Raw genomic sequence first — 21,681 nt, 5'->3', positions numbered from 1 at the left:
TCCATCCTGAAAGGATAAGGACCGTCATTTAAGGCACCACACACCATTCAAATTTAATATAAAAAAGCTGTATACTCTTTTATTTCCAAAGAAAACAAAATAATAACAAAATACAACATAACAAATTTCCGCTTTAAAGAATACACACAGAGAAAACAAAAACTAAAAAAAGAATTAACGAAACAATTTGAAAATCAGAAAAACTTAAAAACTTTTAAGCAAAGAAAGAGTGCCTACTTGGTTCGTTGCCTTTGGTTGTGTAAATATGATTGTAATAATAACATCTGATCTAACTGATAGTGAAACGAGATTGAAGTATCAAGGAAAACAAAGATACAATGTATGTGAGAGGTATGTTTTTTTAACCTGCCTGATGAGATTGCTTTGTTATGTGTCAGGTATAATATAATAGTTATCTAACTTTATCTGAAACAAAAAATGTGTGAGAAAGGGGCATTAAGGACGGAATTTCAGCAAAGACTTGAAATAGGCAGTCCAAACTTGTTTCTGTACATCTGTTTTTGAACCCCTGTCATGTTTCTATTTTGCCAACAGAAAAGTAGAAGTGTAACTTGTTAATATTTTTACGATCAATTAAATACATGATGTAGAACTATTAAATACCTGAAGTGTTAAGTACTATTAGATTTAAGGTATATGTATAATTAAGAGAGTCAAGAATATTAGTGTTCTCATCCATTAATAAATCTATGTTTAATATTGGGAAATAATAAACTCGTAACATGTTGCAAAGGTAATGGAGTCTTATCATTACTTCATAATCCATGTTTATATAATGCTGTTTCTGTGTACACATGACACCCTGTAAAAGCCACAAATATGGATACAGGATTTCTTGCAAATCAAAGGAACTGAAGTTTGATTAGCAATTTCTTCAGTTTCTTTGAGTTGAATAAATTTACAAGGTGCTCCATTAAAAAAAAGCATAGATTGAAAGAGGTGTTCAAAATTAAGTAGGTTGAACAATTTCCAAAAACACAATTTCCGGATTCAGAATCCAAAACTGTAACTTCAAAACATTAGTTTCTTTTCACCCACACAATTGTTATATCCAGTTTTCATTTCAGAGTTTTATATAAAAATAAAAAGACCCTAAAAGCACATAAATCAAAGGAAAATGATATACACACCACAAAGTCACACCAAACTGAAGTTAAACTCGGTTGCACAAATACCAGACAACAGGCAGAACAAAATAAACTTTTAAGAGTAGGGTTTCAAGTTGTAATCTATCCAACAGCCTGATTGACAGAAAATGAACGACGACACTTTGAAGGCACAGAAGCAGGGTGTCATTGGGAACAGGTGTGGACCACAGCCAGTCAACTCATTAGAAAAATTTAATATTTCAATTAAATCCAAATCATCCACTGCAAGTGTGAGACACATGTACATGTGTATCGAGTGACCAAAATCTTCAAAGCAAAAAATCCACTGACTCTTGCCGTCTGGTGTAACCCAACCTTTAGGTACTAGTTGGATATTGATGAGTTCTTGGCGTGAACTAATTTGGAAGTAATCTGATAAAGACAATACCACCATTCATATATACAAATATAAATATTTAAACATCAGTTGGAGCCTCTACACTGCTACTGTTGGGGGTGGTGTTGGGGGGTTCCTCACCTTTTGCCATCTCTTTTCTAGATGGTGAGAAAAAGAAATGATGTTATCAGTATTTAATCGTATAAATTTTCACAGCAAAGTTCAGAAATTGTTTCTTTTTTTTGTTGCTGTGTAAGATAATCTCAAATTGATCTCTGGCCTTCAAAGCAACATTTCAAGGTACATGTAAAAAGTGTTTCAAGCTTATTTGTGAGCTCTTTATACATTATTTATTTCTATTTATAATACTTGGGAATAAAGCATAAAAAGTTCAACCACTCTAGGTATTTTTGTTGTGAGATGGCCCGCATGAAAGAAGAGTTGTGTGAATTCTACAGCAAAATAGTGCGTATCAAGCAAAAGACACAAAATCTAAAATGAGTGCCCTTAATATTAAGCAGACAGATCAAAGAAGTCACACCAAAAAAAAACACCAAACAAACAAACAGGACGTAAAGAACCAAATAAACAAAGCTTGAAGAAAACCTCACAATTATTACACATAAGAAAATTAAAGAGCAAAGAGACAAAGACATGGACTCAAGAAAGGAAACAAAACACATGTAGGCATGCACACTTACTACAGCAATGTTAGAAGCCCCCTAAAGGCCAAAGAGAAAGCAACTCATGAGTCTATTTTGGCAGTGATGGTGATGATAGCCTAGCAGAAAGATAAGGGAAAGAAATAACATCCAAAATGTAAATTAATCACACATCAACACAAGAATTCTTGTGAGAGTTAAATATTATTTTGCAATAATTGCAATCATCAATTCTGTGAATTTAACAATAGGTTAGTGAAGAAATAGTCTTCACTAGATATGTATGCTTTGTAACTTAGACTTGATTTTAGTTAGTAATCAATCACTCAAACCCTCTCAAAGTAAAGATTTAAATTTGACAACTCTGGCTCAGACTTGGACATCATGAATGTCAAGCAATTTCAAAGTCACGATTTATCCCTGGTCAGAATTTGCTGGATTTGAAATGCGATGAACTTTTGTAAATTGCAGTGAAAATATTGGAACGCATCGTCGTATGTATGAATTATGAACAGACTTTAAGGAAGTGATTATACATGTACATACAATGACTAAGCAATAAACTCTGCAGGAAAAATGTATTCAATTTTTGTTTTTCCAAAGTTAACAAAATGATTTCTAATGATTAATTATTTCTGAAGAGATTTAGTTTTTTTGGCAAGTGGATGCGTGAGGTTACTTGCTGACCTGTATATCTGAATAATAATTATTGTTATCCTGGGGATTACAATTAAATGTTAACAAAGAATAAAGGGATAAGTGAAAACATGCTTTGGAAAAGTGCCGGTGTTGCATTGGACTTCGTTTCCTCGAATCCTTCAAGTACACTGAAATATAAAGCGGTTGGAATGAAGCCTATTGTCTGAAAACTTAGGCTTTTGATAATGGACAAGAACCTTACTACGGTTACAAAAACATCACAAAGAACATGTCCAAGTATTTGCTAAATGACCTTGACACGCATTTGAGTCCAAATTCCTTCACAATATCTTTCACATCTGTATCAGTAAGTCTATACAATTTGTATCCCAACACAGTCCAGGTACTTTAGTGAAAACTGCCTTGAACATGTACTTGCGCTCAATTTCTACGACATCAAGTTACAGTTCAATAAACTTGAGGATTCAGAAAGGGACCTGGGCCCAATTACACGGCGCTGCTAAGCACACGATTTTCTGCTAACAGAGCCTCTGTCTATTTCATGGAGACCGTAAGCATAAGCACAGCAAAAGGCACACTTAAGTTCCGAGGAAAAATTTGCTTAACTTAGTGACGTAACAACAGAAATCTCCATGCATGCGCGACCGTTAGCATGTCCACGCTGTGAAATAGTGCTTAAGGTTAGCACATTTTTCTGCTATGCCAAGCATAACTTTTCTGCTAACTGTTAAGCAGCGCCGTGAAATTGGGCCCCAATGACAACACCGTGCAACAAGTGCAGACACATAATAGACAAAGTGTAGGGTCATTTGTACGTACCTCTGTTTTTCAGCTGTTTGCATCCACTGTTTGACCCTACTGACCAGGACACCACCCAGAAGGATCTGTGTGGGATGGTAGACCAGGAGGGGGATGGAGATGAGAGACAGGTGCTCATAGCCTGCAAACACAATCTTTAACATCGGTATGCCTGTCAGGACAGAATTGGAGAGAAAAGAGTAGACATCAACACAACAAGTTCTGCAAGTTACACTATTTTTAATTTTCAAAAATTCTACACAAATCATTGACTGTGGAACTTGCTGCTATGGAGTACTGAAGTGTGACGTCATTTAGAACCAGAAAGTGTAGTGCAAAGGAATGGAGTACGCGCGCGTCTCGGTTCGCGGGCCGAGTCACGCGCTAATGTCTCTCACACACATTTTGTGCGCGTGACGTATTCACTTCTGTACTCCATATGACATTTGAACTGGCCAGCCATCCTTAGCAAGTTTACTTTAGTGGGTAAAACATCTGCACAAATCAGCACGAGGTTGTGGGTTCGACTCCCACCGAACCGATTGTGATTTTTTTTCTCACAAGCTCTTGAATAAAAAAATACAGGTACATTTGCAGAGTGCAGTACTGAGGCCTATTTATGTCATCAATATTCAAGTAGCAATCGACGAACGGCAACTCACCTAGTGTAAGGGATTTGTGTGTGGAACAGAACATGATTGCTACAGTGTCGCTGGGAGTGAATCCAAAATATTGCACTTGAGAGACGAAGAATGTGAAGGATATAAGGCACACCTGAAGAACAAACACTGTCAGAAAAAAAGAAAAAAGAAAGAAATAGGGTTAGAGTTCACACAAAAGCTCAACATATAAAAGAAGCAAGTGGCCACTATAACCATTTTGTAACAGGGATGTAGTCGTCTTCAGGTAGTATTGAATTCAGTATGGTTGTGGTGGGGAGAGGGGCACTGCAAATGGACTAATGTAACTTGTCATCAGAGGCTTTGCAACATCATCACATCTGTTTTCTTGTGTGAACGAGCCCTGGCCAAGAAATGTTCATCACTTTCAGGTTTCAAAGCTTAAGGGTCAAATTTTCTAAACCTCCAAAGTTGTTTCTTTAACCTCTCCATGCAGCCTGCATAAACAGAAACTTGAAATCCAACCAATCTTTTGGTTTCAACCGGCAGCGATCAAGGACCTTCAAAATCAACACCCAAAGGCATGTTTTTATTGAAGCTTCGAAAGTAGATTGTTCTCACAAACCATAAAGTAATGTTTGTTTTGCAAATTAACTGCTTGTTTGATGCCTACCTATAAAAACCATTGCACATAAACTGTAGTGGTCTATATGCAACGCTGTATTGGAGAACGTATCGCAGAAGGTGGAGTAGATAATAAGTAGAAGGACGGCCTTGCCCAGAGTTCCAAAGGGAGGTTTGGTTCTCTCTAGCCATTCCTTGATGAAATGTCGTACAACCTGCAAGAATGAAGGTACAAAACAGATTTGTTGATTTGTTGTAGAAGTTGTAAATGGTATGAGACTGTGAGGCAGCGCGAAAAGATGTCTGGTAGGCACATCCATGTTTGTACATACCCACGGAAAACTTGAAATACATATTGATGTATGTGATCTGGCAAGTCTGCATGAAGCTGCCATTGTGCACTTTACTGTCTGTTCTGGCGCCCTTTTTAAGCATGTATATCAACTTCATGTTTAACTGTTTACATAATGAACAAGAAAATGACTAAAACACATTTGTGGAAAGGTGGTGTAACTGTACCACTGTACACGTAAACACGGTGAATGTACCATGGTTTCAATTGCGTACATGTAAGTCTCTACACAGCCTGAAAGAATTTCCATGAACTGTTGAATCAATAAATACACGTATGTACAAACCATCAATGCCTTATTTATGTTTCACTCTCATTCAGTAAGAAATCACAAACCTGAAAAACTGCATCTCTGACAGGATGACTTATTATTTACTTCATGTTTCAGTTTCTACAAGACCACTATAAAAGACTGGCTTGCCTCCAGGTACAATTCACACAGATCCAGAACCCCAAACAGGCTCTCTGTGGCTCGGTTTTTACAAGCATTTTTTCAACAGTTCTCCACAGCTGAGGTTTAAGTTTGCGTGAAAGCAGCAACACAGATCCTTGCAATACTGAAACTCTCATCAGTCACAAGTTGTGTTTTGGACCCACAAAGTGCCGTAAACAATGGCATTGCATAACACAACTTTCCTACCACAGCTTTCTGACGCTTTCAACATCAGTAATTCGACAGTGTTGCATAACAGCAACACCACTCTTGTTGATCCATCACTTGTTGATCCATTCAATAGCACTGACTGGCAAGATTCTAATAGCACATCGCTATACACATACGGTGGCCGAGTCTTTGTTTCCATTAGTGTGTTGATCATCTCCCTGATTGGCATTACAGGGAATGCCATCGTCCTGATGGCAGTTGCCTTGTCATGCCGGCTTCAGACCATCACCAATGTCTTTGTGGCCAACCTCAGCGTAGCTGACCTCCTGATGTGTCTGTGCGCTCTGACCAACGCAGTGATAGTGTTGATACGCAGCAGTCTACCGCCCTCGCTGGAGCATCTATGCCTGACCGTGGCCTTCCTGTCGCCCATCGCGGCGGGGGTGATCATGTTCAGCATCGCAGCCATTGCCGTCAATCGCATGCTGCTGATTACCAAGCACGTCACTGCATACAAGAAGATATACACGGCTTGCACAATGGTACCAATGGTTGTCATCATCTGGCTGGTTCCCATCATGCTTACCACCATTCTGCTGGCTACCGGCGTGGGTCGTCTCAGCTACAACAACAACATCCATGTGTGTTTGGATGACAACAAAAACCCAACATCAGGTCTGTACAAGTCTCTTCTCGCTGGAATCCTCTACCCTGGCCCGCTTACCATCACCCTCATCTGTTACGGCATCATCTATGTCTTCATCCGGCAGCACTTCAAGAAGGAACGACGAGCCTGCTCCAGTTTTCGCATGTCGACCACCAGCTCCCTGGAGCCCAACCCAGCCAAGCCCATGGTCAGCACCACCACCGACAAGTTCCGCAGGAAGCGTATCCACAAGCATCAGATTCAGATCACCAAGAACCTGTTCATTGTGTCCTGTGTCTGCTTCCTTCTCCCGTTACCCAACTGCGTCTTCATCGTGCTAGGGTTGGACAATCTCTTCCTGTACGGTGTCATCTTCTTGTTTGCCAACAGCGCCGTCAACCCGTTGCTGTATGGAGCCAAGCATCCCATGTTCAAGGAGGTCATGCTATGCATCCTGCATCATCGATGGGCTGATATCCCTGAACCATCCCGATTGCTTAAAGCTTTGCTCTCCAGAAGCATGTAAATTCACCAAGGACACAATACAGTTTCGGCCGCCTCCGAAAAACTTAGCCAATGGATGGCAATAACATACACGTCTGCTGGATATGGCTGCAGCCGCTCCCATAGGCGTATGTGTAATTGTGAACCACAGCCAAGTCATTGAGATGCATGCAGCCTTCATATTAACTCACCTGGCCCACAAGGAGAGGCACAACTACCGTCATGGACAGCTGGGTGAAGATGGAAGAGAAAGGCACTGAACTTGACGATCCCATCTGGAAAAAGTAAAAAGACAAGACAAATGCAAGGTGTTATTGTTGCGCCCCAAATACATGTACATGGATAATAATAATTATAATGCTTATAGTGCTTTCCATCGTATCAACAATCTCAAAGCGCTTTACAATTATTCCCCCGTTCATCAGGTCACGAGACCACACGACAGCCGATATTGGCGCACATTTGGTCCTCTACCCTCACAGGTACCCATTTATACTCCTGGGTGGACAGAGGCAATTGTAGTTAAGTGTCTTGCCCAAGGGCACAAACACCATCGTACATGAGTCAAACACTACAACCACTGGACCATGGCATTTTACAGCACTATCCCATACTGTTTAGACAATCCCAACTAGAATTCTAACAATCCCAGTTGTTGCAAAAGTGCAGTTGCAAAGTCGCGTTAATTAAAGCAATTAGATGTCATACATTAAACATTTGTTTCTATTACAATCATTTATGTATACACTATAATTATCATAGATAAGCTGTAAATTAGAAGGCAAATCTTTGAATATGTACCATTGTCATTAAAGATATAGTCCATCATCTGTAATTTGTGCATTTTGTTCGTTTGAAGCAACAAAAGTGTTCAAAATCTAATGAAGGATACTGAACAACTAACCTGATGAAGTTTTAGCTCAGCTTCAGCTGTATATTCCGAGAAAAACAGCATTCTAGGATCTCAATTTCAAATCAAAAGTTGCTGAATCATTTTTTGAATTGTTTGAATTGCAGCTATATACGCGATGTCGCGCACTGATCCGACGAATTATAGCAACCGCGCGCGCCTGTGCGTCGTGCCAATGCTTGCGCGCGCTGTGCCGAATAACAAAACGAACTACTAATTTAAATTTTCATACGGTGCGTCTTAAGACGCACCGTTGGAAAGGCCTTCTTTCGTTGATTACTTCAAAATGATAGCTTGCCACAAAGATTAATTTCACAGAGAGTTTAGTCCACTTACAATATTTCAACCAAGTATGTTTTTCAACAATAATAAGCCAGTTACTTTTTCGGATGGCTGCAAATGATGGACTATAGCTTTAACTTGCCTGACAAAACTTTGATTGGTTGAAAAAGTGGAGAGTTTAGAATTGTATTAAATTTAGAGATATAAGCTTGGCACTTGTTGTATCAATGAGCATTTTTGGAATATTTTATGTATGTCAAGCTGAGGATGCACATATGTAAAAAGACAAACCTTTTACCAACAAGAACGAGTGGGAAACTGGTTTTTCAAAAAAGGTGAAATATTGAGTAATCTTTGAAGTGCGATAATTTGTACACATAACTGTAGCCGATCATTAGACACTAGACGCAAACTGTTGCAGACAAATTAGTTAACTTTATACAAGTAGTAGAAAAAGAGGAAATATCTGTCTTGAGGATTTGTTACATGTACATACTATGTATAATGCACATAAGTGTACTGTAAGTTACAAGAGGTGTAAATTGAGAGTGAAACCACTTGTAAACTGTGTATTTTCTTCCCAACTTCCTTGTGCTTTTTAACTTAATACACGGCAAGAGATGTTTACTTTTCTCGGATGACGAAAGTGAGACGTGAGTACTGAAACCAGGCAATGACCTTTACCATGCTTTAAGTATTTCATTTGGTTCTCACGGAATCTAAAATGGTTAGAAACCTGCTGTATCCAACAAACTCCAAATGTTGAAACGGGACATCATTTGCTCACTGCTCACACCAAACTCCCACTAAAAATATTAAAATATAAATTGCAACAATAGAGGGCAGTCTTCGGGCCCTCCACAATTCTCCACCCAGGCAGACATTTGGTGACTGCGCCAACACAATGGTCATGAAATATAAATGCAGCTGAGCCCACAGAAAACAGAGACACTGTTCATTATAAATTCTTTCATTGCATGGAAGGGTTAAACTCATTTTGATCGTAGTCATTTGATGATGACCCATTTAGTTTTATGGGTAAACTTATTCCCTCATAGGACATAAGAGTATAATTACATCCATTATAAATTGCTGTGTGAAGATTTATGAGGGATAAATTTGACAGCAATCTTTCTTATGCGATTTGTTTCGGGTTTGATCCATAGGGAGAAAAATCATCAGAAAAAGAGACGATGAGATAAAACAAATGATAGAAACGTAATGTTTATGCAAACTCTCTCACAATTATGGTAGCAAACAGAATGGAGAACACCAGAATGTTGGCACGCTTTGTTTTGTTTGGATAACTTGTAACAAAGGATACCCTGGATTGTTCAATTTTGTTTCATTTTTACTCTCATTATTTTCATTCCAAGGATATTGTGTTTTGGTGAAATTGATTTCTTGATGTATATTTTCACTGGTACATGTACAATAGGGTTGATTTGTTAAAGGGAAAATAAAACATTTGCAAACATCGAAAAATAAAACTACCAAGTTGTTACGAAATACCTTACTAGGATGTTGGTAAATGACATGCTTAAGTATCCTGTAAAATTATGGCACCTGGCGTGAAGCCATTTTCAAGAAAATGGTATATTTGTACACATTTCCAACGCTGGTCGGCCGACCACCATTGGAAAAACCTAACTATTTTTCAATTACTGCTCCAAATTTTACCATTTTTTTTAGTCTAAATTTTGTTTGCTAGCTATTGGTTCCATGTTCATGAACGGGTGCAGGCCAGCTAGACTGGTTCCCTTACTTTACAATTTTCCGGTATTTTTGATCCACCTCATTTTTAGTGGAGTCAGGGAACCAGACTACTTGAATATTTTTGTTTGTCTTGGTTTTTCCAGCATTTTCGAACACAAAACGTCAAACATGTCAGTGCAACAATATTTGATCTATTATACTAACCCCCCAAATAGTTCATTTCTGAAAATTACAGCAAAAGCCAATGATGTACATTCCCTTTAAATTGTTTACATGCATAACAGTTAACTTCAAAAAAAAAAAAAGGTTTTATCACAACTAGAATTCACACAGAAATGTTTGTCTTCTTTTTGCCCTTTACGCAACATCGGTAATACCGCCGACCGGATGCAATTCTCTCTCCGCAGAAACAAACTTATTGACTTGTTGTCATTTTATAGATCATTTTCTGACAAGACCGTTGTTTGCCCAGTGCGTATTACTGTCAACATAGCCCGGGGCTACAGCCCTACTGCCTCGCCTGCAGCTACTCTCATTGTCTAGACGACAAAACAACTTTGGCTAGCCCCAACAATGCCTGGATTTGTTTTCCCGGCAGCGGTGCACATACGCACAGTGTTTACAGTGATGTCCCTAATCTGTCTCTAATGCCTTTTGTATTTCTCTGTCTGCCCAAACCAAATATTGGTTGGTTGTTGGCATGGGGTGGTTCCGATGGCGGGAAATTTGTCCTGTTGGAATCGGAACACAAAAATCTATAACTTATTTCAGGCTATGTGAATAGACACTTGATTCTTCATCATATATATATTTTTTCAAACTTTTCACGATGGCTTTCAGTATACATTTTTAAATTAATGGAATGTTACTTCTTTCCTTTTTTTTGTTTTCCGTTTTTTACTTTTAGTCCTATCCAATTATATTTTGATCAATTTAATAGATGAATCAAAAGTGGCAGCAACTGATAGGTTTTGTTTACAGACTGTCCTACTTGTGTATCTCATCCAATTTATACTAAAAATCATTTAACTCAATCCCTCCATAATCCTTTAAAATCTAACAGGTTTTGGATGATTTTGTAGGATTGAGGAAGGGACAGCACAGCCCCTATTACCTAACAGTTAAGTTTCAACTATGAAAAATTTGCTAGGGTTTCCAACAGAGTGGAGGATTCAAGACAATTCCTTGCAAAACTGCATTCGGGTTTGGGTACGCTTATATTAAAAACATGCATGTTCAAGCTGTTAACAAAGTCAGTCAGAAAAAAAAATCAATTACCACAAGATCTGGAATGCTCATTCCTCACACAAAACAGCCTACCCTAGTCCTAGTGTAACCAACTAAATGCACCTCCGTATGTGTTAGTCACTTAGCAGCGAAACGACGTCCGCTGCATCCAAACTTTGCCGTCTGCAGCACGTGGACCCATGAATTTTTGATTCTCTCCATGCAAGATTCAGCACAAGGGCCTCATCGTCAAATGCAATCACGGCAAACGCCTCTTGCTAAACGTCCCTCTGACCACACGTGCAAATTTTATAGATTGTTTTTTTTGTTGTTCCAGGTATCTGTGTATGGGTGATGAATTTGACAATGGTGTCACTGTCGCGTACACCGACGATAAACCCATAATTAAAAACCGAGACACTGGAAGGTCAAACGTACATCAACAGGCAGGTCATGCACAGACTTGTGATTATATTCCGAGATGATTCCCATCTGTCATCTTAAAGCAAACAAAGATGGAAAGTCTTCAGAAATCTGGAATCTCAAATCCAGCCGTAAGCAAAATTAAATCTAAGCAAAACCCCAAAATATATTTGTAAGCAACAACTGTATAAATTATACACTATATACAAAGTTGTGCTCAACTTTACGCAAAGAGAATCCCACTGACACCTTGTAATTATTGCTAAAAGCTATGCGTTTTCAACGGAATTTTGTTTGTTTACACATCATTAGTAAGGAAACAAACTACGTCTTCAAAAGATTCGGCTCCAACTTTCTAACTGCCCTTTTTCCCACCCTACATTTCTCACCATCACATTATAATTTATTAAGACGTTGCCTTATTACTTATTGAGACCTAATCCCGATTGTATTCTCCCTGCACCCTTCCAATTCATTTCCATATAACTGTCAAGACAACCTTTGCTTCTTCCCCGTTTTTATTATTTATAACGACCACTCCAGGCTATGATTTATTCAAGGTGCGCCGCTGCTGTCTTGAAAAACTGCCAAAAATACACTCATAATCCCTCTACTCTAACACTACCAGAGGCATCAAAAATGCATGCCACCTGTGATAAAGAATTCTTTTCATCCAGTCTTTTCACCCAATCCGAGATGGTGATGCACAATTCCCAAAACTTCCAACCAATCACAGGGACTGCAGGTGGAATTCCTTTGAACTGATTGGTTGAAGTCACTTTTGGACTAGTCCATTTTGTACCGTCAGGTATCATGTTTGATATGAACGATTCTATCTTACAGGTGTCTATGCACAGGTGTACGTGTATCAATCTCGTCGATTAAATCCCAAGCCCTCCACAAAGGCCCTGCTTCGATATACATCAATACAAGTACCGGCCTGGATAAAATTGGTGTTGACAATAAATGTTCTGACAAATGTTTAACAAGACTGGCCTTTTTCCCTTAAAGTGGGATTACACGTGTAGACACACAACCCGGAATGATTCCGTTTGATGATTTAATCATTAAACAGGGGATTAGAAGACCACATCGATATCGCCACCAAGGCGATGACACTTTGTTCCCTGTTCACCTGGCGGGAATCTTTCAGGTATTCAAAACTCTCCAAACGTCCTTGTTGGACCCACCCTGAGCACTCATTAAATATTAGTTAGGCGTCTTGATCCCGCCACTAATCATTCACAGAAGCAAGTCAAGTGCCACTAATGCTATTCAAACGTTCCTCCACCACTGTCCTCGTGAATGCAACTGTTTTCCAAACAAGAGCAGGTCCTCCTCACAAAGGGGGTAAACAAGTGGATTTTAGGGCGCTAGTGATGAAAACAAGTGTGTACATATCCTGTCGGATTACCCTTTTGAAAAGACCAGGGTTTGAGTGGGGTGGAGAGTGTGATAGGCCAGGCAGATCAATAGAAATCTTGCATGATTTATATCACTTGTCTGGAGGTTTGATCTGATCAGGGCAATTTGGAAAACTGAAGAATCATGAAGCTAGAATGAATATAATTAAAGAGGTTGTGGAATGCTCGAAGACATTTCCGTCATTTTTTGGGTATATGTAGCCTAAGGTGTGATGAAATAAAAACGACTATTGTTTCTGTCATGAAATGAGTACAAAGGGTACTTTTGAGAGCTATTTTTCAGGTCCTGTTTCGACCCGAACGTGCAATTTGTGTAAAAGTCGTCGTTGCGGGCAGCAAACAAAACACACTAAATCGTGACGTAATAAACAGGACTCGTTTATGCTACTCTGCATCAGGCATGACAGGACTTGAAAAACAGCTCTCAAAAGTACCCTTTGTACTCATTTCATGACAGAAACAATAGTCGTTTTTATTTCATCACACCTTAGGCTACATATACCCGAAAAATGACGGAAATGACTTCGAGCATTCCACAACCTCTTTAAGCAACTGTTGAATATACGTTTAGAAAAAGGAATGCACAATGAGTTGTTATCACAAAATCCAAATCAAGATTTGAGCACACGCATCAAACATTTCCTTTATACAACAGTTCATTTTGCTTTTTCCTTTACATCCAAAATACTGAGAAGAAAAATAACCTTCTTTTCCATATGATTCTTGATTGTTACAATGAATTTCCTAGATTACTGACTACTGGTTATTTGCCAAGTCTTGCAGTATATTTCTTAACTTTTGAGTCTGTGTTCAAAATGTATTCTGCTAAATTTTGCTGAACTGTTCCAATTTATCTAAAGATTCTAATACTCCTCATGGTCTTTGAACACTGCATAAAGGTATGCCCAAGGATGAAAGTCCACATTGTACGGTACTTCTTCGTTTTATCCTTCCCCACCTCACTGATCAAGGACCCTGCCTCTTTTTTCGAGTTTCCCGCCCAGGAGGGTTAAATGAAGCAGAAACAGTTAATACTCACAAACACAAGCAGTAACACGGGAGTGACAACAATACCCTGAAAAGAAAACCAGCAAAAGAAAAAGCTATTCATTTATCAGACATGAGGATTAAGGCAGTGAATGACTAGTGATTAGGGGGTAATGCACACTAGGAGATAAAAGCACGAGTGTAATCGGTAGGGTTTGGCCTTGCTCAATGGAAGACGTGCATTAAACTTGAATGAATTCGGATCAAATATGGATGAGGGGTCTCTGGTGGAGGACAATGAAGAAAGTTGGAGGGAACATGATAGGCTTTTGATGGCACATTATTTGGAGCTTGTTCTGGTAGAGATTTTGTGACAAGCTGGGATCAGGGCTAGGTCTTTATATGTCAAATGATCCATAAGGGGGATATTACACGTACATGCTCATGTCAAAATCTGCAACACCCTGCCTTGTTCTTTACTCCGTTAGGTATTGAAAATGCTGCAAACTTGACAAAGAGTTTCCTGAAGTGAGTTTAGTTGTTCATTAAGTTAATGTGTGACTTACCAAGAAACTTCCAAATGCTGAGTTAAATATTGCTCCTGCCTGCCAATGAAAGCAACAAGATCTTGTTCACAAATTTGACTTGTCAGACTTTACACAATGTACATTAAAACTTGAGATCTAGCCTACTTTGTGTTTTTCCGTATAGACATGATATAGATGAAATCCAAAATTTAGTAACAACTAAATCTTTCAACCTTTGTCCTAATCAAATGATAAAACGAATACACATACGTAACTTTCATAATTCTTTACCAATTTGCAAAAATAAATCTACAAATATACACACTGCCTCAAATGCACAGCAGTAGCTGGCTGGATTTTTTGGGGAAATTTGGATGAGGGAGATTAAACCATTCTAAATAAATCTAACTTTTAATTAACAAAGGATTAATTGCACAAACAGCAAATTCGTATGTAATGATGTGAATACAAAAACAATAACCCAAGCAAGCAACCGATTTGAACTGACTATGAACTAGCCAGCATTTCACAAATGGCAAATAGGACAGAATGCACTTGTGCAAAAAAATTTGCCAGGAATAATTACCGGCGAGTGAAATTCAGGGAACCACATCTTGGGAAAATTGGAAAACGATCAGATTGCATATTTAAGGCATTAAAGGCTCATTCCAATCCGATCAACAAGTCCGCCATGTGGAACACAGCATAATCAACAAATCACTGCAGTGGAACTTTAAAAATAAAAAAACAGGAAAAGAAAAACCTGAACCGTCCATGGTTGACTGGTGGACTGTAATGGGTGCAGTAAATTGACCAGGACAGTAAACACCCTTGCGTAGATGGGCATTAAATGAGAGTAATGGCACCAGGCTAAGATTTCAATGTGATTCATCTTGCTGATGGCTGTGTCCCCATGGAGTGAGCACTGATAATGTGAATATCAGCTGGCGTTTGTCTATGTACATATGGCTGTTTCTTTTTTTGTTTCAATGGTCTGTGTTCTCAATTTGACGGTTTGCAGGGAAGTTAACTCATTAGGGTTTTGTGGCAATCATGCAAGTGTTGGGAAGGGATTGACAAAACCGCAGACCGATTCTAGGAATTATTTTAAAGTCAAAAATTCACAAACCGATTCTAGGAATTATTTTCAAGTCAAAAATTCACACACACACACAAAAGTTGTGTTCATCTGCAATTTTACATGTAATTATAATTCTTTATCGAAAGGACTTGTTTGACAAATGTATTGTAACATTCAAATGAATGTTTGGGCCTACCTTGTTACAAACCATGCAAACAGATGATTTTCAAATTTAAAGCAACAACAAATTCTATTTGAAATTTCAAAGAAATTTTCCTCATTTTCATTAACCACATTTAAATTGCCAAGTACAATTTTGATATTTGATGTCCTAAAATACAATTTATCAAGTGAGCAATGTCGTTAAAAAAATGTTTGCATTGCAAACTCCTACGCATTTAAAAAATATTTTGTAATGTAATCCACATCTGTGTAAACTATCAATATACGTACAACCAATAACGTTCAATTTTATTTAATCAAACCTCATGGTGCTGTTCTCTACGATATACAATTTAAACTCGATACATTGCTACAGAAAACAAAACAAAATATAACGAATAAAAATTGTTTAGCCTACATGTAGTTGCACTAGAGATAAAGCACCACAATTGTGCAAAATCCCAGTGTCAAGACAACAGAAGAACTAATATTTCACAAATATGACCATCAATGGGTTTCAGTTCAGAAGGGGGATTGGGGCATACTTTTACTAATGGAGACAGCTATAACCCAACATGGATATATTTTGACAACTTAAGGAAGTAAATATTAAATTTGGTCTTCAGGTGAGAGTGCTGGGTGAGGAACCATTAAAGGAAAATTGGATCATTTGCAGCTCTATCAAAAAAGTGACCGACCAAAATACTGTTAAAACGCTTACTTGGTTTAAAGATAGTAATGACACTAAACTCCCAGTGAAATTATTCCTTCTAGCATGCTGTCATTTTGAGCAAAACAATAAAAGGTCATTTCCAAAGATGTGTCAAGTGACACATTTTTGGAAATTTGGTTTGGTTGGTTTGTAGCGGGTGAATCCATGAATGGGTGCGCGCAAGTGTTGACATGAGGCACACGCAGTTGCTATAATTCGACAGTTCAGTGTGTGACATCTCTACAATTGGCTGAATGAGAACATGTCCCGAATGCTGATTTCGGGGCATTTCAGAATACGACTTGGCAACTTTTGAATTGAAATCAAGATCCTAGAATATTGTTTTCTCGGGGTATACAGCATTCACAGAGCTAAAACTTCACCAGATTCGTTGTTAAGCACCCTTCTTAAGATTTTGAGCGCTTTTGCTGCTTCAAACAAAAAAATGCACAAATTACAAATGGTCCACTCTGCCTTAATATGAGGAAAGATCCTGCGCTCCTTTTATCCCGCGAAAGTCATTACAGCCAAGTCAATGATACTCAGGATTATAGAGGAGGGGACGTTAATGCACACAAGGAAAAGCCATTGTTGCAATATTCTGGGGGTGAGTGTACTACGTAATCCTACCGACTGAGAGTGTGAGAGGTATACATCAAGTGCTAAGCCACACAGTGTATATTATGAACATACAGAAGCTGTGCATTTCTCATTACTGAAATTCAGGTTGTCCACTGAATTCTCATTGTCAAATGATAGAAAATCATAAACAAGTACCAAGTGGTACAACCCATGGTGGCCGGGTAACATGTGAAGACGGCTTATGGCACCGTCTGTGCGCCCACCCAGGCCGTATCGGTACCTCGAGAGTACAGAAAACGAAAACGAATGGAGCGTTATCTAATATGCACAAATATGCAAATTAGACGCATGCGCATCAGTGTTATCAAATACGGCCTTTGGAAGCAAAGCTGTAATGATCTAGTTGCATGAATACAATATATGGCCGAGTAAACTGTGCATCAACCAACCCACCCACCACCCACCCACCAACATAACCAGCTCAAGCCCACGGCGTGTTTCACACCCGCCGTGGGAAAAATTGCTGTGGTCCAATGGTTACGGTGTTCGACTCGTGTGCTGTGGTACACGGGTTCGAATCCTGACCGTGGGAACATGGTGCTTGTGCTCTTGAGCAAGGCACTTTACCACTATTGCTTCGTCCTTCGGATGGGACGCAAAGTCGTAGGTCCCGTGTGTTGTGTAATGCACGTTAAAGAACCCAGTAACACTTATCGCTAAGAGAAGGGGTTCGCCCCGGTGTTTCTGGCAGTGGCCGCAGCACCTTGTAAACCCTGGTGCCACATAATGGGTCTCATATCTCTCAAGAACTTCATTCATCTAATAATAGACATAACTCCCAGTGCCTTGAGTACCTCAGTACTCCGTTGTGATAATGCCTGAATAGGTTTCTGCAACGTAGCCATACAGATACAGATACAGAAGACATGGTTCCAAAATCTATCTGAATCTTGGACAGACGGATAGTAAACACTATTCTACAAGCTTTGGGTGTTTCCATTTTTTTCTCCCAACTGTTTGTGCTTAGAAATTTTAGAAATGAGACTAAAAGGTTACTAGGCAGTTTTAAATAATAAGATGTGGGTTCACTCCTTAAAACTATTGACATCAATTTACTTCCTCAGCGTTAACAGTGAGATATACGGCCTACCGTACCCACTTCTATCAGAGCTGCGTCGGAGTATTCCTGTCTCAAGTCAATTAAGAAGATATTCAAGAGAACTACTAGTTTACTGCGCTCATGCTAAGCAGGCAAGCACAAAGGAGTAATCCCTCATTGAAAAAAACATAATACTGATGACATTTTGTCTGCAAAACTGACCTCATTTCCTCCAGCTGCTTTGGTCAGGATCACAGCAGATGACACAGGTGGTGGCATGCAACCAACTACTTGCAACCTAAAGAAAAATAATAACAGACTTATTAACAGACGGACAAACTCCTTTGACATCTTTGCCGATAAACTTCCGGAATCCACCAAAGCCTTTGGCACCAGAAATTGGTAATAAAAAGGGAATGAAAAAATAGTTTAAAACAGAGGAAAGTAACCTTCAGGCCAGTTTCCTGTTTGTGGTCAGCAGGCAGAGCTACAGTTACACTCCTTTATTCTTGGACTGTGGAGTTCATTGCACTACACATACTTTCATGGAATAAGAACAATGAACTAGTTGACTGTATCTACCCTTCATCAGGACTGATTAGCTCTCTGTACACAAAGAGTTAGCAGTGCCAAACATAAAGTGAATCGTTTGATATCAAGCACAACACAGATATATTTCTTTTTTGGGGAGGGGGTGGGGGAAGGATGGTTTTTCTTACCCTTTAAGAAGCCACTCATCCACTGGTGTCATGAGCAGGAAGTGGACCAGGACCCACACAAGGCACGGTACACAGATGAGGGTGAACCCCTGAATGAAAACGTGCAACCTGACATTGAACAGAGCTGTGCGAAGATCCTGCAATAAGAATAAAATTAGATGATACGTGTATAAGTTCTTTGAATTCAAGATCTGGACCCCAGGTTTGTCATCAATTTGGATTCTTATATAATTCAAGTATTCATGTATTACCAAGACGGTACTTGAAAGCCCTGGATTGTAAAATAAGACTTAATTATGGCTTAAAGGGAAGATACAACATTTGCAAACATTACAAAACGAAATGATCAAATTATCACTAAATACCTTGCTGGATTGTTAGGGAATGACAGTCTAAAGCATCCTGTAAATCTTGGCTCCTGGTGTGCTGACATTTTTAAGAAAAATGGTATTTTTCCAACGCTGGTCAGCCGACCAGCTATGGAGAAAACTGGCTTTTTTTCAAAACTGCTCCTAATTTTTCATAATTAGTTATTCCGTGTTTTCTTTGCAATTGATTACACAACTGTGAAGGGGTACAAGCCTACTAAACTGACTCTCTGATCTTACAATTCCCCAAAGTCTATAAATTGCTCCAATTCATCTTAAGTGGGGTCTGGGAACCAGACTACAAGAACATGAATGGTTTTCTTGGTTTTTCCAGCATCTACAAGTCCAAAACGTGAAACAAGTCAGTTTAACAATATTTGCTAACACATGCTAATCCTCCAAATCCATTTATTTCTGAAAATTGCAGCAAAAGCAAATGTTGTACATTCCCTTTAAGGCTGTGCATCGGAACCAGGTACCCGAGTACCCAACCAATGGTGTCAGAAACCGGTTCCAGATTATGGAATCGAGAACACGTACTTAACTTTACATAACTATAACTATAACTTACAACATTTATAATGCAACTTCCGAGATTTAAATTTTGGGCTTGGGTTTCTTTAACAGGTACCCGATTCCCATACTACCCGGTACTACCCCGTGTAAACACATGGCTTCAAACACTTTTAAAGGGAATGCACATCATTGGCTTTTGCTGTATTTTTCAGAAATGAACTATTTGAGGGGTTAGTATAATAGATCAAATATTGTTACACTAACATGTTTGAAGTTTTGTGTTCGAAAATGCTGGAAAAACCAAGAAAAAAAAGAGTTAAAGCTGTCTGGTTTCCTGACTCCACTTATGATGAAATAGATCAATATTTATAGATGCCGGAAAATTGTAGGGTAAGGGAACCAGTCTAGCCTGCCTGCACCCATTCACGAACATGTAACCAATTGCGAACAAAATTTGGACTGAAAAAATGGTAAATTTGGATCAGTAGTTGAAAAATAGTTAGGTTTTTCCAACGGTGGTCGGCCGACCACCGTTGGAAATGTATAAAAAAATACTATTTTCTTGAAAATGACTTCACACCAGGTGCCATAATTTTACAGGATGCTTTATACTGTCATTTACCAACATCCTAGAAAAGTATTTCGTAAAAACCTGTTAGTTTTATTTTTCGATGTTTGCAAATGTTGTATATTCCCTTTAAGTCTCAGACAGAGATTTCAATAAAATGAAAACCTTTCATTTCCTTACTTCTGTTTTCAGTGAGAGCCCACTGTTGAAGAATATGAAGGAAACTGCACAATACTTGACGGTGATCTCTGGCCTTAAAGGTCCTGAAGAAAGGGAAAACAAAATAAGGATCTTTTTAATATTAAAGCATGTCATCCATTCACACTTGTAATTTTCATTTGAATATCATTTTATTCATTATTTATTTCACTTTAATTTTAAGAGCAAGACCTGGCCCTGGTAAAAAAAATCTAAAATACACACATGAGTCGAGTGTAGGACTAGGGGTTTCAAAATTAGGTTATAAAATAGGCAGTGTATATTTTGCCGGAGACGGCAAACCTTTAGTAAACGTTAGTTTGCCGGATATGCACTGAACATGCGCAGTTACTGTTTTTTTGTACTTAAACATTTTCCGGTGACAAGTTTTAGTCTGGCTCCATGCCAAAATTATCGTTGTTAACTCGTATTCACAAGATGGGATTCAGACCATTTTATAATTTCGGACTTTATTTCCCTCCGGCAAAATATCCACTATCTATAAAATAAGTGTTGAACATGGGGCAAAAATCATGGGTTTTTTTTGGCGAAGGGGATTTTATGGATTTTTTTTGGGGGGGGGGTGGAGTGTGTGGAATGGCGGGGGGAATGTGGAGGGGTAGGAGGATTTCTCTAGTCAGAGGAGGGGGGGGGGGGTTGGCCTCAACTGAATGGGGCATAAATGCACCGCCAAACGGTTGTGATATTGGATACAATTCATGATAGGGGGCCTAAAATCATTTTGACAATTAAACAATGAATGTGAATTATTTAATTCATTGCATTTGCAATGTGTGCTACACAGACAAATGTTAATCAAAATCAATCAATCATGTTTGTCAACAAAACTGTACCACTATGTTACTGACTATATAATTTCAATGCCACGTGTACCTACACATTATGACATATGTGATACAGGGTACAAGACCAAAATTCGTCGCTTCCGTATTCAATCTAAAAAATTTACAAACTCACCTCCTTTGGCTCCAATAAAAGGTGCCAAATCCGCCAAGGATATAACAATGGCTATCGCTAAAAGAAACCAATTGTCTTTTAACTTGTCAAAAGCTGTCATTCTGGTGAAATATTTGCGCAACCAACCCAAATTCATTCAGAAAACAGAAGCCGACGAGCCGTGTGCATGTGTCACTGGGGCCGCATCACTCTCGTGCAACTGTATTAAGACACACATGTAAAATAA

General features: G+C 38.8%; 1 protein-coding gene across 2 annotated transcripts; it reads right to left on the bottom strand.

Annotated features, from left to right (window-relative positions):
- Window positions 1-52: 52 nt before the first annotated feature.
- On the bottom strand, window positions 53-21,662 carry LOC119727540 (sodium/bile acid cotransporter 7-like). 2 transcript variants are annotated; one of them, XM_038199451.1, is made up of 11 exons: window positions 21,456-21,662; window positions 20,460-20,542; window positions 18,828-18,964; window positions 18,331-18,406; window positions 14,512-14,550; window positions 13,998-14,033; window positions 7,168-7,251; window positions 4,920-5,085; window positions 4,289-4,414; window positions 3,648-3,798; window positions 53-1,664 (listed from the first exon to the last, which is right to left on the bottom strand). In XM_038199451.1, exons 1-11 carry the CDS (start codon window positions 21,589-21,591, stop codon window positions 1,586-1,588), a joined length of 1,113 nt encoding a protein of 370 aa, XP_038055379.1. In that variant the 5' UTR covers window positions 21,592-21,662; the 3' UTR covers window positions 53-1,585. The 2 variants fall into 2 exon arrangements, with proteins under 2 accessions (XP_038055379.1, XP_038055380.1); XM_038199452.1 differs by lacking the exon at window positions 53-1,664 and adding an exon at window positions 2,208-2,287 and having other exon boundaries at window positions 21,456-21,654.
- Between the last annotated feature and the right edge of the window lie 19 nt (window positions 21,663-21,681).

The sequence above is a fragment of the Patiria miniata genome, unplaced genomic scaffold (assembly GCF_015706575.1).
Source record: "Patiria miniata isolate m_02_andy unplaced genomic scaffold, ASM1570657v1 HiC_scaffold_20, whole genome shotgun sequence".
NCBI lineage: Eukaryota > Metazoa > Echinodermata > Asteroidea > Valvatida > Asterinidae > Patiria > Patiria miniata.
Note: the sequence above shows the minus strand (reverse complement) of the source record. Positions and strands in the feature narration are given on the sequence as shown.